We start from the raw sequence: 15,430 nt of genomic DNA on the forward strand, positions 1-15,430 counted from the left end.
ACCTTGTGATATCCGTTCGCTGCTGCTACTGTTCCCATTTCCTTCCCCAAATGTTCAGGTGTGGGCACTTAGTTCCTCCTGCCTCCATGGAGAGGTGCTGCCATGGCAGATCCATTGATCACTCCGATACCTCGTTCACTACCCCAGCAAGTGTTGAGGCTGATGGCCAACATCAGTCCCTGACAAGCCTTTGGCCCTAATCTGATTGTCTGTTTGGCTGTATTTTCGCACGTCAGAAACCTTCTATCCTGGTTTCGGCTGGGATAGAGTTAAATCTTCCTAGTGCTGTGTTTTGGATTTAGCATGAGAAGAATGTTGATAACACACTGATGGTTTTAGTTGTTGCTAAGTACCCTATAGTCAAGGACTTTTCAGCTTCCCATGCTCTACCAAGTGAACAAGAGGCTGGGAGGGAACATAGCCGGGACAGCTGGCCCAGCTGGCCAACGGGGTATTCCATATCATGTGATGTCATGCTCAGTACATGAATGGGAGGCGTGGTCCAGGAAGTAGCAATCGCTACTTGGTTATCGGTCAGCAGGTGGTGAGCAATTGCATTGTGCATCACTCACTTTGTATATTCTACCATTATTATTATTATTATCCCTTCTTTTTCTGTTCTATTAAGCTGTCTTTATCTCAATCCACGAATTTTACTTTTACTTTTTTTTTTTCGATTCTCTTCCCCATCCCACTGGGGGGTGCGGAGTGAGTGAGCGTTTGTGTGGTGTTTGGCTGCCTGCCGGGTTAAACCACGACACCTTCCTAGAGGTGTACATGGCTTCTAGAGTCATGTACATGGCTAAAGGCTGTACATGGCTTCTAGCCACCTGTCAGTCAGCTCTTCCTGACCCATCGAAGGCTGCTGCCAGTCCTGTGGGCATGCCCCTCGTTTGCCACAGCCCTGGGGGCACACGCTGATGCTGTCACGTGGCTGCGTGGGATGGCATGTATGGTGCCTTGCCTTTTGGAACTGGGCCATGGCACCATGGCATCAATCACATGGACTGTTTTGCAGGCTTACACGTGCCTCTGTGTGTGAGACTGTGACAGGGAACACAGTGAACCTCCTTCTCACTTCTCCTCCATACAAAATACGTTAGGTGATGCCCCAAAGCTCCAGTCTTAATTATTTCTATCTTAAGTTTTGTAGTCTCCGTCCCTGAGCAAACCACTGGAATCCACAACCTGGAAAGTGCTATTTGCAGTGCCACGTCTCTCTTCAGCTGCGAGGAGTTGATTTGCAAATCTCACCCTTGCTCTGTGACAGCCTCTGGTGATACCTCCTGCATTTTTAGCCCGTGACTGGGGCGGGAGGAAGGGACCCGAGAACACACAGAACGCTTTGAAGCTCCCTCTAGCATCAGTCTCCCGTTCCCTCTTGTGTTCGCACTGTCCCTCTTCTGCACCCACTCTCTCCAGACTTCCCCTCACTCTGTTTCTCTCTCTGTGTCCCCCTTTTTTAGTGCTGCCCTTTGCATTACTAATCTGTGGCATTATCTCATTCTCCAGTAGCTGTGCCGGCTGCCTTGATGTTTCTCGCCAGCTTTTGCCTCTCCCCCCTCCCCTTTCTCTCCCCCCCTTGCCGCCCCACGATGTAGCATTGCCTTTCTCCATCTGCCCGATTGTCTCTCCGCTTTTTATCTGGGTGCTGGAGCTCCAGGTGCTGTCATTCTCCGCGACAGCACAGAACGTTTCAGATTGCTTCTGCGGCTGGATAATTACCAGATACAGAGTCACGTGGACTTGCCAGCCAAACCCGCCCTCCCCTCCTGTCAGAGGAGGAGATCACATCTCTGAAACACACTACTTTTTTTTTTTTTTTTTTTTAAGAAATCCAAGGGAAAAGTTTGGAAGTAGCTTTTCTGGAGTTTCCTGGTGGTGACCACATGAAAGTTACCTACAAGGCACTGGGGGTTCAGGTAAAAGAAATAGGTGATTTCCAGTACTGAAGTTTGTGAAGGAAAATAAAGGGAATGGTAGTCTGTATGGGCGCCTTATTAGTGCTTCCATTCCTATTCTTGGTGTATCCCTCAATCAGAAAAGAAGTCCTAATGGCGCAGAGACTCATCAGTAGCTGTTAGGTTTCTGGTCCTTTTACAAATTTGGCATAAAAGCCAATATCCAGTTCACATAAGTGACTAATTACTATTGTCTTTCAGTGAACTTTAGTTCCTAAGTGACCGCAGGTACTTTTTAAATGTCAGCCCATGTCTTAGTGATGGCAAAAACACAGGGTCCTTAGTGTAGGCGCAGTGCAACCAGAAGACAAATTCCCCATTGCCATTCTGCATCATCTCTGCTATTCCCTGGTTTCCCCTTTTGATGGTGCAGGAGCCCCATGACGCTATGGGAAGCTGCGGACAGCAGAGCGAGTAATACGCTCCTGGTTGGACATTTCACTAAGGCCGTGTGATCAATAGCTGATTAGCATCACCTAATCGTGCTGGATCAAGATCAGAGACAGGTTTCTGGCTGGACCGAAAAGGCACTCTGACGAGTCCTCAGCTAACCCAAAAGGGAAAGAGGGAGCTCAGGTTCTGTTCCCTCAGCAATCTCATCCTCCCAACTGATCTCGGTGCAAGATCTTGATGCAAGCTGTCAGAGCATTTGGCATTTCTGCAAGCATCAGCCAGAGAGCAGTTCAGCCCCTCTGCGCACGCGTGGAGAACAAGTCTGCTCTGGCAGGAGCCCTGTAGCTGGAGACAGTCACTCCAGATACGCGCCTCGGAGTGGGCAAAGGGCCATCCAAGGGATTCCTGACTACGCTATAAAGAAATGGAGGATTTTTCCTAGGTCTGGTGGGATATAAGAAAACCTGGCACCGTAGTGGTAGACCTCAGTCTGAGGCTTTTTCTGTATTTTGAAGTTTTAAACTGTGCTGGGATGTGGCTAGGATGGAGTTAACTTTGTTCATAGCAGCTCGTATTGATATTGTTAAGAAGGTAGCTCTGATGGAATGGATGTGGACTGAAGTTGTTTATGCAGGTATACTGATCCCCAGAAGATGGGAAGAACAATAAATCATGCCAGTGTAAGTTCTCTTATTTTTATATAGTTACATCCACCCCAGGAGAGTACTGGCATAAGAATTACTGTAATTTTGGGCTTGATTTCTGTTTTTTTCTCTACAAATAGGAACCTATACTCCTAAATAGTCATTTTAACAGAAAGAAAACCGGTGTGAGACCAGCTGTGTGTCTGCTAGTGAGAGCCCATGCAGCTATCTGTCTTTTTAGGCTGGTGTATTTTTGGTGAATTCCCTTGGGTTTCGTTTTCCATGCGTATCACATGGACTGAGAGACGAGGATGCTTACAGCACATGAGCAGTTCTGCACTGATAGTCATATTCACTGGTTGCAATTCTTTTTGCTTTCATTAAAAAGAGTTGATGGGAGAGAGAGAGTGAGATAGGAATGTTTCTGTACAAGGCACTGGGGAGTCCTCATCTAGAAAGCTGGGTACGAATTCTGGTCACGAAAGAGGAATTCAGACTGGAGCAGGTGCTGAGAAGGGCTACTGGGATGTTTAGGGCAATGGAGAGTCTATCATACAAGAAGAAACTAGGAGAGTTTGGCTTGTTGAGCCCAGCAAAATGAAGGCTGAGGGGGAATATGATTGCTCTCTGTGAACACGCTGGAAGATAAGCACCCGGGAGAGAGAAGAGCTATTTAAGCTAAAGGATGGTGTTGGCGTGAGAGGGAATGGATATAAACCAGCCATGAATAAATCTAGACTTAGAATTAGAAAAAAAGTTTCTAATCAGCAGAGCAGAAAGACTCTGAACACTACGAAGCAGGGGGAGGGTACGCCCCGCCAAACTAGGCTTAAGTAGGAATGAAGTACGTCTCTGAAAAAGACGATAAGGTGCAGCTGGCTGTGCCGGAGGAGGCTCGGGCTCCCTGACCCGGGAAGCCCGTCCTAGCCTCGCACTCCCCAAGTGGCAATTTACTAAACAGGATGAGCAGAAGTGCAGGCTTCCTATCAGCCCTGCACCGCCCCAACAGGGGGATGGCCCGAAATTGTCACCTAAGTGCTGAGATACCCAGGGAGCTGCAGACAGGTGTGACGAGCAAGGTCACAGCATAATATGGCTGAAAGAAAGCGTGGGCTGAACAGATGTGGCAGTTTCCCCCTCCTGCCAGTTTTCGAGCGCAGGACTGGCTTTAAGCAGTGGTTTTCTAAATCCCTCCGAGGGCCTGTGTATCATGCTGGCAGTGGTGGCTCAGGAGCTATTTATGCCACATTTTAGGAATCCATCCTGCTTCAGCACAGCATTCGCTCTCAAACAGTGACCCTGCTGTGGGTCGTGGCTCATCAGGAGAGGAGCAGCAGCTGGACCAGGCTGGGGAAGGAGAGGAGCAGTGGCAGCAGGGAGAAGGAGAAGTTTGAGCAACACCTCACGCCCATGTCTATTCAAATTCGGCAAAATGATGAGGCTTTTGGCGCTTGGCTTTCAGACGCTCGGTTGATGCAGTTTCCCACTGCCATCCACTTAGCCTTCACAGAGATGAAGGTATGTTCAGCTATAGCGTCTTCTGTAGCATCTCCTGCTGAGGAGAGCCTGATCCGGAGCAGTGGGAACCACACAGGGCCAACAGCTCCTACATTACTCCTCTGGACTATGTGCTTCTACGTGCTCTGCCAGCATACTCCTCTGGCGGGGACTGTGCACCAGGGAAAGGGAGCTGGCTGCTGCAGCGGCAGCACTGTGTTGCTCTTGAAATGCTGGCAAGGTCTGGCACTGCAGTGGCTTTGCGGGGCCTGGCTGGACTCTTGCCCTGAGCGCCCTGCCTGGGAGGGTCAGGGCTGGCATGCCCGGGGCCTGATCTTAGCCCTTGCTGCCCACGTCCCTGCTGGAGCATAGCAGAGGGGTTGGGCTCTTACTGCTCCCCCGGTTGACCGTCGCTGTGTTAAGAGTCCTTGCTTGCCATGCAGGGAAGGGCTGAAGAGCATGAGAAGATAAGACAAAACAGCGCCAGCCTGAGTTACCCTTGAGCTTTCTTCACAAGGCTGCAAGCGGTATTGTGTTTAACCATCGCATTAGCTTTCCAGGATCATACTTTGCAACACAACAGAGAATTTGTCTTGCACGTTCAGAGCTGGCAGCCGGGAGCTGACGTTGCTTTGTGCCGAGGAAGCCGTGTTTGATCCCTCTCTCTTTTCCCTCTTGCCATTTTGCTGCTGGGGGTAGAGGGCAGCGGGGGAAGTTGTTGGCTGGATCCTGCAAGTGTGTGTGAAGTGAAAAGATTAGAGCAGGCTCATCACAGAGACAGGGAAAGGCAGGAGATCTGTTCCAGGGCGGGTTGTGATATCCTCTGGCAAAAGGGGGTCGTGTTCCTCGGTGGGTGCAATGGGGTGGGTTCCAGGTGCTTAATTGCGTGTGCAGCAGGCTGCCGAGTTTTGGACTGCTGCACAGAGATTGTCTTACAGAAGAGATGATCAAAGGGTTAACAGAAAAGATGATTAAAGAGGAATGTGGGAATTATGACACAGAGCTGTCGCCACAACGTGCTTTGGAGAAAGAGGGCAGAAAATGCAGTCTGAAACCATGCTATTTATTTATTTTTCCCCCAAATGAGGTAAGAGCTGTGGCTTGCTGGTGAAGTAGCACGCCATATTTCATTTAAACCTAGCAGCTTGCCTCTTCTCACTAGCGGGGCTCTGGCAGAGAACTGTGGGATTGGGTCTGCTGTAAAAGAATTTATTTATTTGGAATTACAACAACAATAAAAAAACCCCAAACAATTATCCCGGGTTCAAGCTGACCCAATACATCATTGATAATGCTGTAAAATCTCCACAGCGTTAAAGTAATCATTTAAACAGCAGCTTCACCAGGTCCTACAGGGATTCCTTCCTGCCTTTTCATCACTGTAGGCTCTAAATATCCACCCCTTCCAAGCACCACTGAACTCACCCCAAAGAGACCCCCCCCGAAGGCAATAAAATACCCCACTCCATAGCCCAGGGGCGTAGCTGCTGAGCTGCTTTCTCTGAGGCAGAGCGGGAAGCGCTCTGGTGAGCCCCCAGCTCTCGTGCATCCTCCTCCTCCTCCTCCCCTGCAACCCCCACCCGGGCGGTGGGACATCCAGCCCGGGGGGCCCGCGCTAGGGCTTTCCGACCAAATGCCGCCTCTCGGCAGCGTGCCCGTCTGTTCGCCGGAGGGAAGGGAGGGCGGAAAGCTCAGGGGGGAGAGCCGCTGGAGTGACAGGCGCAACATCAGCCGCGAGGCGCGTTACAGCGACGTGCTGGGAAATCAATGCACTGCGCGGCGGTGCCTCGGCGGGAGGAGGAGCGGGAGCCGCTGGGGCGGGGAGTCAGGCGCCAAGAAGGGAGCGAGGCAGAGCGGGCAGTGAGGCCTCCAGCCTCGGTGTTTGCTGGGAGAGGAGATGCGGACGCCTGAGCCTCCCTCTCCTTTTCTTAGCTCGCTTCCCCACTTATCCATAGGAATAAGCCCAAATGCTTTCAAGGAGGGGAAAAAAAAAGACGTCTCCCCTACCCAGATGGAGTTTACCTCAGAGCCTATGAAGGCAGGTTTGCGGGACGCTGCTTTGGCCCAGCGCTGCCCGTTAGGCCGGCAGGCGTGGGAGGAGAGAGGACGAGCAGCAGGCCCGCTCCCGGCTCCTGCTCTCCCCCTGCCTGCGTGCTGCCTGATGTCCCCTCCCGGCCTGAAGTCCAGGGGCCAGGAATGGCGGTGGGCAGCCCTCCCTCCCGTTCGAGGCGATGGTTCCTGCTGAAGGTCCCAAAGTGTTCTGCCGGTGAAAGCATCAAACCCCCCCCTCCCTCCTGCGGCATGGCTCAGCCCCATCGTCTGCATTTTGCGCCTGGGGAAACCGAGGCTGAGGGAGGTGTGCGAGGATGGCCCAGGTTCCTTTCTCCGCATCCAGTTTCCGTCCTCCGCATCCAGTTTCCGTCCATCCTCTCCTGGCTGGTTGTTACGCAGTTGTTAGCCACTATGTGAGAACTGGAAACACATCTGTAGCAGCTAAAGATAGGGCAGTCACTAAAAAACTGAGGTGCCAAACTTTGCTGTGTTTGTTTATGAGAGGGCACGGGGGGCTAAAGGGACATGGCAGCAAGATTTTTTATCCTTCTGTGTCTATGGTTGGAGATCAGTAGTTTTTGAGTCCCTGCAGTGATCGTGCAAGGCATGACCATCACCACTAGCTGCTCTTCTCGTTAGCCGCATCAGCAGATGTCAAGAAATTAAACCTGAAACCATAAGGAAAAGCAAAATGGATGGATTGCAAATCGTTTATTAGCGTTCACTGACGCCGATGGTAATGCTTTCAATAAGCCTAATGAAAAGCGTTTGACTGTCTCTGTGAACTTGATTATTGATTATTAGTGAACGATAAGAGTCATTTAATATCTTGCTGATGCCATGCTCCTATTGCATTGCACTTAAAATGTCAGTTAACGTGCCATTTAATATTCTATTAGTATTGAATTAGCACTTATTACACTGTGAAAATCATCACCATAAATCCTTATTAAAGCGTGATCCATACAGCTGGGTGGCATCTCTGGCAGACTAAGAGGGTGCGCGTGTGCAGACGGACATACTGAGATGCATCATCCACATGGATGCATGTTCGGAGCGTGCCAGGACTTGGAATTTCCACATTTGTACACTGATTTTCCCTGACAGTTTGAGGGGAACAGGTATGCTGAACAGAGCAGCTCAAATCCATTTCACTTATTCTTCCCAATTTCCTCCTTTCCCTCTCCTTCTCTCTCCTCCTCACTTTATTTTGGTAGCACCTGCTAACTTATTTCAGGGGTACTTGTAAAGTTGTCTGACTGTAACTATTGACTACCCTCCTAGGGCTGACCTTGGGGGGTGTAGGACAGGTTATGACACACATTTTCTCTTCGGCAGAGAGGAGGGAGGGTCCTTGGGTGAGTATCCCCTCGGGAGCGAGAGGATGAGGCTTTGCTCCGACTGTGCTGCTGAGCTGTTATTGACCCGAGGGACGTCGCAGGGGCATCTTTGCTACCTCCAAGCAGAGGCGTGTAACGCCCGGGTGTGGGGCAGAGCCCTGGGGTGCTGCGCTGTATCATGTAGCGCCGTGGTGTGGGTCCGGAAAGAAGCCCAGTGGGGCTGGTGCAGTGTGCTGGATCTGCTGGTGCCCAGCAGCACTGATAGGTGTGCCAGGGGATTTTCAGAACTGACTAAGAAACTTGAGCTCCCACTGACTTCAGCTTCAGCGGTTAATCTGCTTAGCTTCTCACCACCATCCCCCTCGGGATTTTCACAAATCCAAAATGTGCAGAGGGGGGCTTTGAACACCTTTGAAAAAGACCTAACCCCAAATTCTCGGTGCTGTTACGACTCTACACAGAAACGTGTGCGACCCTAAGGCAGCTGGCTCTGGAGACAGTCTGGGTGTCCCTGTAGGGCCACTGCTCCCAGCCCTGCGGCACAGAGCCCTCCCCGGGTCCTTGCTTCCAGCTCCCGTCACTGGTGATTACAGCCCGGGGTGGCCAACTGAACTGGGGCACCGCCTCGTCGACGTGGTGCTGGTTTCTACATGTCAGTGGCTGCTCATGGATTCCCCTGCCCCTTTCTTTTTTACAAAGAGCAGCTTTTTAAAAACAAAACGCAGATCAGAGCTGAGAGCTCACCTCAGGTCAAGCGCCTGCCTGGCCAGGAGGGTGGGCTCTGGCCTGAGGGGCGAACCCTCGCTCCCCTCCCTTGGCTGGACGGCGGTGGTGCTGGCCGAGGCCTGTTGGGCTGCTCTCTAAAGCAAATGTTTGTCAGAGCTGCTTCCAGCTTGGCCAGCAGCATGGCGTGCCTGCCTCCCATCGACGCTCACGCAGCCTGCCTTTCCTCCTGCCCACAAGTAACCCCAGAACAACTCGGAGAGCATCCATGGGCGTGCCAAAAGGGAGGGGGTGAGAGGTGCCGGCCGTAATGGTACAGTCATGTCGCAACGGACGGCAGCTGCAGCGCAGCATGAATGAAATGCATTCAAATAGAGGAACTTGGAAAATGTCTGACCCGTGCTAAGAGGCTGTATGAAAGCCTACTGTCAAATATTTGTCTTATCTTGAAGCGATAATCTTTATCCTCTCTCTTTGCTCTCTCAAATACAACACGTGTAAGAATAGTGGTGGGGTGAGGTGCTGGGTTATTTGGATGCTGGGAGGCTGTGAGCAGAGCTCTGAGAGGTGAAGGAGCAACAGCTCTGGAGACTGAGCTTCCCTATTTATCTGCAGAGCAAACATGGTGCGAGCTGCTGCAGGGCAAACCTCTCTCAGCCTGTCTGAGCCTGGCCCTGGTGGGTATGGCTGCCAGGGTGAAAGAGGAGTTATGTCCCCATGTCTTCTTCAGCTCCGGACCTCTCGAATGAGGCACAGCTGAGAGCGAGCAGGATGTGCCTCCTTGTTGGCACCTCCTCATCTTTTCTGTGCAAACCATTTTCTGGAGGTGGGAAGCAGTACAGAGCAGGTGCCTTGGCCAAAATGCATTTGTCTTCGCAGCGCCTTCTGGCAAGGAGCAAAATGCCTGTCATGCAGTTGCAATAGGGCTAGTCTGTCCTCTGCCTTGCAACGGTTGGCAATTGGGGATGTGGCAGTTGCTGGTCCTGCTGCCACTTCTATTCCTGCCGCGCCTAGCTGTCATTCCTCCTCACCTGGGATGTTCACAGGACATGCCGAGTGTGTCACAGGGATGGCAGTGACACCCCTGCAGCCTTTCTTTTTCAGCCTGAAATCCACACTTGCCTGCACAAGCGGGCAGATGTGCATTGGCAAGGGTGTGGTGTTTGAGGAGTGAATCTCTTTCCACAAAGCCATTTTTGTGCTGCTGAAACTGAGGGATGGAGCAGCTGTGCCCTGAGCTGACAAAGCTGGAGCCCTGAACCTTTGCCCTCCAGGCTGGCCAGGGGCTGGCAATGTAACTCTTTTGTATACTTAACTTTTGAAGGTGAGGGAGAAGCATGGGAAGAATTCCTTCTGACCTTTCCCATTGGCAGGGTTAGAAGGGATTTGGCGACCAAGATCTCTTGTGGCCTTCCAAAGTCATTTTTGGTGCAGGGGTAGGCCACAGTCAAAAGGAAGAGACAACAGAAGGCATGGCCCCCCAAATCTCATGGTTTCATGAACCAAAGGGTCCTGAAACTCTTCAAAAAATCATTGTGAAATACATGGCCATGGGGCAGCAATGGTGAGGAGATGCTGTGGCTTACTGGCAAGGCAGGAGTGTGCTATGGAGTTTCTGAGCAAAGTAGTAAAGGGAAGGGACAAAATGGAAATGATGGAGAGGTTTGTTAATCTCCCCCTCACCTTTCTCATCCTCTGCAGGTGTTATGTAGAAGACAGAAGCTCCAAGGTGGCCTGGTTAAACCGTTCTGGCATCATTTTTGCTGGAGAGGACAAGTGGTCCCTGGACCCTCGAGTAGAGCTGGAGAAGAGAAACCCCCTGGAATACAGCCTGCGGATCCAGAAAGTGGATGTTTATGATGAAGGGTCCTATACGTGTTCAGTGCAGACACAGCATCACCCCAAGACTTCCCAGGTTTACTTGATCGTGCAAGGTAAGCAACATGCCTGAGAAGAGAGCGAAGAGTGAAAGACACAGTTGGTGGAGGGATCTGTATCTTTCTTAGAGAAACCCCAGGATCAGTAGCCTGTGTATCCCTTTAGTTTACAACAGGAGCCAGCAGGACTGTCCCCTTCCACTACAGCATGCCATGGCTTTACTCTGCTGTCAGTCTATCCTTTCAAAAGCGGTGACAGAGCAGGGGACACCAATGATGCTAAGACATACTATAGTATAATGCAAACCTGGCTCCTGGCTCTGGTTGTTCTGGCTCTGAGGGGAAAGCATTTGTTTATAATGACACTTGTCAGAACGTCGTGCTTGCCTCATCTCTTCCCAGACAGCCCTCTGGTTTCTTAGCCTCCTCCTTCCTCAGATTTCCTTTCTTTTTTCTTACGTCAGCAAGCTGCTGTGCTGTGTTTTTCAGCCTTCCGTTGTCAACTCTTTGCAAAGCTGGGGAATTAATTTTCCTGGGTGTTTGTCTGTGCTGGGTCATTGGTTTGCCGGGTGCGCTGTCGCTAGGTATGTGTGAAACCTGGTACCTGAGGTAGCTGCCGCGCACCTTATGTTGCCCTCTGCTTTTTTAGCTACCCTCCTCCTGTGTGTGTTATAGGGAACTGGAAACTTGGCGATCTGAACCAGCACTGTCCTATCTGTCTACCTGCATTCATGGTATAACAGAGAGTAAACACATTAAGGAGTTCATCGGTTACTGGTAAGGGCATTATGGAGTTTACTTGTTCCATCCTGTCCAGACCAGAATACCAGATGAGCAAGTTTACTCCGTTTTGTTTTGTTTTGCTTTTAATCTTCATGCCATTCTGTCTACCTGCCTATTTATCTAAAATATTTATAGAGCAGCTTAGATAGATAGGTATGTATGAATGTGTTTGATACATATTACAGATATGTTCAGCTTCTACATTATCATTCAGGCAGGAGTTTGTTATTTCTCCTGATTTGTCTAGTAACCCAAAAAGCTGCGGATTTTATTTCCCCCAGCAAGTGTTTGAATCGCTCTGGATACAAATGCACACATGAAGGGACTGTTCCTCTTGCTGGTATTACTTGGCAAGCTGGGGGCTAACTAGCATACCGAGTGTTTATCTGCAAGGTGAAGTCCGGACGTATGGTCAGAGGTGATGCTTTACATGCGAGTGTAGTGAGACAGAAGGCTCCTGGTTTGTCTTCTTGCACAAAACCCTCCCCCAGCAGCATGTAGAGCGGCAGGCGCCAGCAGGCAGAGCAGCTCTCCCGGCTTGGCTGAGTGTTTGCTGGAGTGCGCCGGGCGTCAAATGCACTCGCCAGCCCTGGAGGTGTACCCTGCCTCGCTGCTCCTATAGCGGTGCATAGCTAACCGGCTTAGGTGGTTTGTTGCTGGTAAAATCTCACAGCATACAATTTGCATTTACCTGTCAAGAAAAATATAGGCACAAATGAATTTTAGAGCCACGCACATGTATTACTAATTTTATTTGTGCCTATTAGATACGGGCCTAAGCAGCAAAATTGAGTTCTCTAGCTTAGCTTTCACCTAAATGTGTGGGTGTCCAGCTCTGAACTACTGCCACCTTTCTGAGGATGAGAAAATTCAGGTTTTGGCACACTAAACTCTAGATGCCTGTAAACAACGTATCTGTGGATAACCTTTGTTTAACGCCTGCCACAGATTTAGCAAAAGACCCATTGCAATATTGTGCTTACTTTTAAAGCCCCAGGTCCTGTAATCCTGTAATTAGGTGAAACTCATAGCTTTTGATTTTTCTAAAACTCAATTTCATCTGGTAAAAAAACCCCAAGCAAAATATAAATACAAAATCCTTAGACTCATCATTTTAAACCATGTTTTTATTAGTTTAAAACTAATAAATAATTCATTTTAAATAATCTTAACTAATAAAACTAATTCATTAGAAAATAGTATATGTTAGAAAATAATCCCTTTCCTCTCCGAGTATCATTTTCTCATATTGATTATTATTGTTCTCAGATTTGCAGGTTGTCTGCCTGAAAAATAGTCTGCTACTAGTACAAATGAAAGGAGTTTGGATATTGAGTCATGCTAAGCTTGTTAGTTTTATTTATTTAATGTACTTTATTTACTTCTCTTGGTTTTGTGTTCATAAATTTAAAAACATCGGCTATGTGAAGCTCTGGGCATCCCAAATGTAAAAATAAATAAATAAAAGAAAATACAGCTCCTGAAAAATTAAATAACAGGGTGGTCAACTGATCTGCGTGGTAATCTGGACCATCTGGAATGATGGTCAGTGATTGAACAAGCCCAGGGAAACCAAAAGAAGCCAGGGTCAGACTCCTTGCTAGCTTTGCACACGCTGGTGATGCCTGGATTTGTCAGTGAAAGATCCTGCAATGATAGCTGCTCGTGCCCTGGAAGCAATAGGCTGCCTTAGGGCCGTGCCCAGGCTTCCCGTTCTGCTCAGGTAGCGCTGTCACGGGTATTTCTGCTCCCCGCTGCACTGTATACCAAAGACAAGTCCTTAATCTCCCCTGGTTCAACCCCCTCATCTGTGTAGCCACTGTGAAAACCCAGCCCCTATTACCGCTAGAAACAAATGGGTGGCTATATCAGAGACCAACAAACAGGTAGGCAGATACTGGAGTGGTGCTGGAGCACTTGTAACTAGAGAAGACCAATTTCATGTCCACAATGCCAGCTGAAATAGATGGGCTTTGGTGTATCCTAAGGATTCACGGCGTTTAGATCACTGCAGGCTAATGGAGTTGCGTTCTAGGAGCAAGTCCTTTCCTCCCTTGAGAAAATCATCTTTCCCTGGGGTGAGCTCTGCTGACCAGAGCTGCAGGAGTATATCACTGAAAGAGGGACATCACCTCTCTAATGTGTGTGCCTGTGTCCTTTAGTATTTCCAAGGGAAGAGCCAATTCTGCCTTGTCAGCCAGCACCAGTCTTTGCATAGACAGCCTACTCGGTCTGCCCCTTTCCTCTCTTAAGTGTGTATGTCCACTGATAGGGTTGTTCTCAGCTGGGGCATATTGCAGAGGTGTAGAAGGGGGGTAATGAAACGACACTTAAGAAAAAAAATCACAACTTGATAGACACTAGAAGTAGAAAAAGTCCTCTTCATAAGTCTTTCCTCCTTTTCAAACCTCAAGCCAACTCTGCTGGTAGAAGTGGGCATTCACTGCCAAAAGATTCATTAGTATAGCTGTGGCCACTTCTGTCTTTCTGACCTAGGTGGGCAGCACTGCTTGCAGGGTGGGTTAGACTGGAGATAGCTATCTCTGCCCAGCTCAGGTGCTACCAGATGCTGGTACTGCACTCTCTGCACTGTGGTGAACACATGAAGAGACTGCTTTGAACCACCACCTCACTCAAAGCATTTCGTGCTACTTCAATTGGGGTGTAATGGCTACTAGTGCATCTTTCTGTTTACTACCCCAGATATTTCTGTTGGTATCTGATCAGAGGAGCAAGGAGCTGGAAGGACCCACAAGAGGTGGTCTTGTCCTTCCTATGCAGTGAGACAAGATCAACTATACAGTGGCTGCCCCTAACATGTATTTTTTGAAGACACCCTGTGCCTGCATAGCCAATGCATCACCATTATTTCACTCTCCTTGCACTTGGAAAGCTTTTAATAACATCTGATCCAAATTGATTTTGCTGCAAATTATTTCTGGTCCTTCCAAGACACATGGTGGTAATTTCTCCTCCTCTTCCTCAAAACTATGTTTTATCTGCTTGAAACCTATTAACCCCTGTGTCTCAGACCTCTCTAGTCCAGCTTAACAGACTCACTACTTCTCCCAGGTCACATTTTCCAACCCTTATGTTGTATGTATTTCACTACTCTCCGATTTGTCTATATGTTTCCTTAAGCATACTGTCCAAAACCAAAGCAAGAGTTCCAGTTTAGGATGTAGTTGTGCAGATAAAAGTACCAGCTGTGTTTTGCATATCATGCTTCACCTAACCCCAGAATGAGATGAGATTTACCTTTTTTTATAAAAGCGCCTCATTGCTTTCGCTTATTCAGTCTCTCTGCTGCTTTCTGACCCTCTGTAACTGGTCTGCAGTGCAGTCTGCAGCTCATTCCCCGCTTCTGTATTTGAGCATTCCCCCCTTCCTGAGCATAGCGCTTTGTGCTCACTGCTGTTGGATGCCATCTGGTTGGTTTCTCCATGGAGACCACTTCTTCAGTTTACTTATGATCCTGGTCTCCAAAGCACTTGCAACCGCCCCCAACTTGGTGTCATCGACAAAAGTCAGGTGCCTTCTTTCTGTTCCATCATGAAGGTGTTAATTAAAGTATTGAAGAGATCAGGGCACAAAAGCAGACTGTGGTAGCAACCCACTAAAACCTCCATCCCTGGTGGATAGTGATCTGTTGATTGCAGCTCTTTGAAGCATCCTGATGGTGATTTAACATCCGCCATATTCTCTTAGCTTGTTCAAGAGACTGTCGGGCCTTCTGAAGTCAAGATACATCACATCATCACACATCCTGCTCCTGCATTATCTGCTATGCCAGATATCCTACAAAAAAAGGGAATGAGGCTGGGATGATATAATATATGCTTGCCAAAAGTACATTGCTTATTTTTTCCTTTACTGTATTATTATCCTCTAGGTGCTTATAAATGGGATGTTTAATCGTTTGTTCCAGTATGTTGAGTGACTTGTTCCAGGAGAATGAGTCGTAACGGGGACACAGTGGCAGCCCCTTTCCCTTGGGTTCTTGTTCATTTAGGACTATATCCTCAAGCTCTTCTCAGGCATTAAAAATCGGTGGAGAAATCCCTATAGTCCTTACTTGTCTCATCAGAGTCACAGGCACAAAGGCACAGAGATCTTAGCATGCAGGGTTTTAAAACTTTCTGCAATGAAGACTTAGGCCT

General features: G+C 48.9%; 1 protein-coding gene across 4 annotated transcripts in view; it reads left to right on the forward strand.

Moving 5' to 3' along the window:
• Nucleotides 1-15,430, forward strand: part of LSAMP (limbic system associated membrane protein) — a 1,022,392-nt gene that overhangs the window by 844,535 nt on the left and 162,427 nt on the right. For all 4 annotated transcript variants that reach the window (XM_075166906.1, XM_075166925.1, XM_075166915.1 and 1 more), the window contains one exon: nt 10,312-10,544. In XM_075166906.1, coding sequence (XP_075023007.1) covers nt 10,312-10,544 — 233 coding nt within the window. The remainder of the gene's footprint in view (nt 1-10,311; nt 10,545-15,430) is intronic.

This window comes from Calonectris borealis, chromosome 1 (genome assembly GCF_964195595.1).
Source record: "Calonectris borealis chromosome 1, bCalBor7.hap1.2, whole genome shotgun sequence".
Classification (NCBI taxonomy): domain Eukaryota; kingdom Metazoa; phylum Chordata; class Aves; order Procellariiformes; family Procellariidae; genus Calonectris; species Calonectris borealis.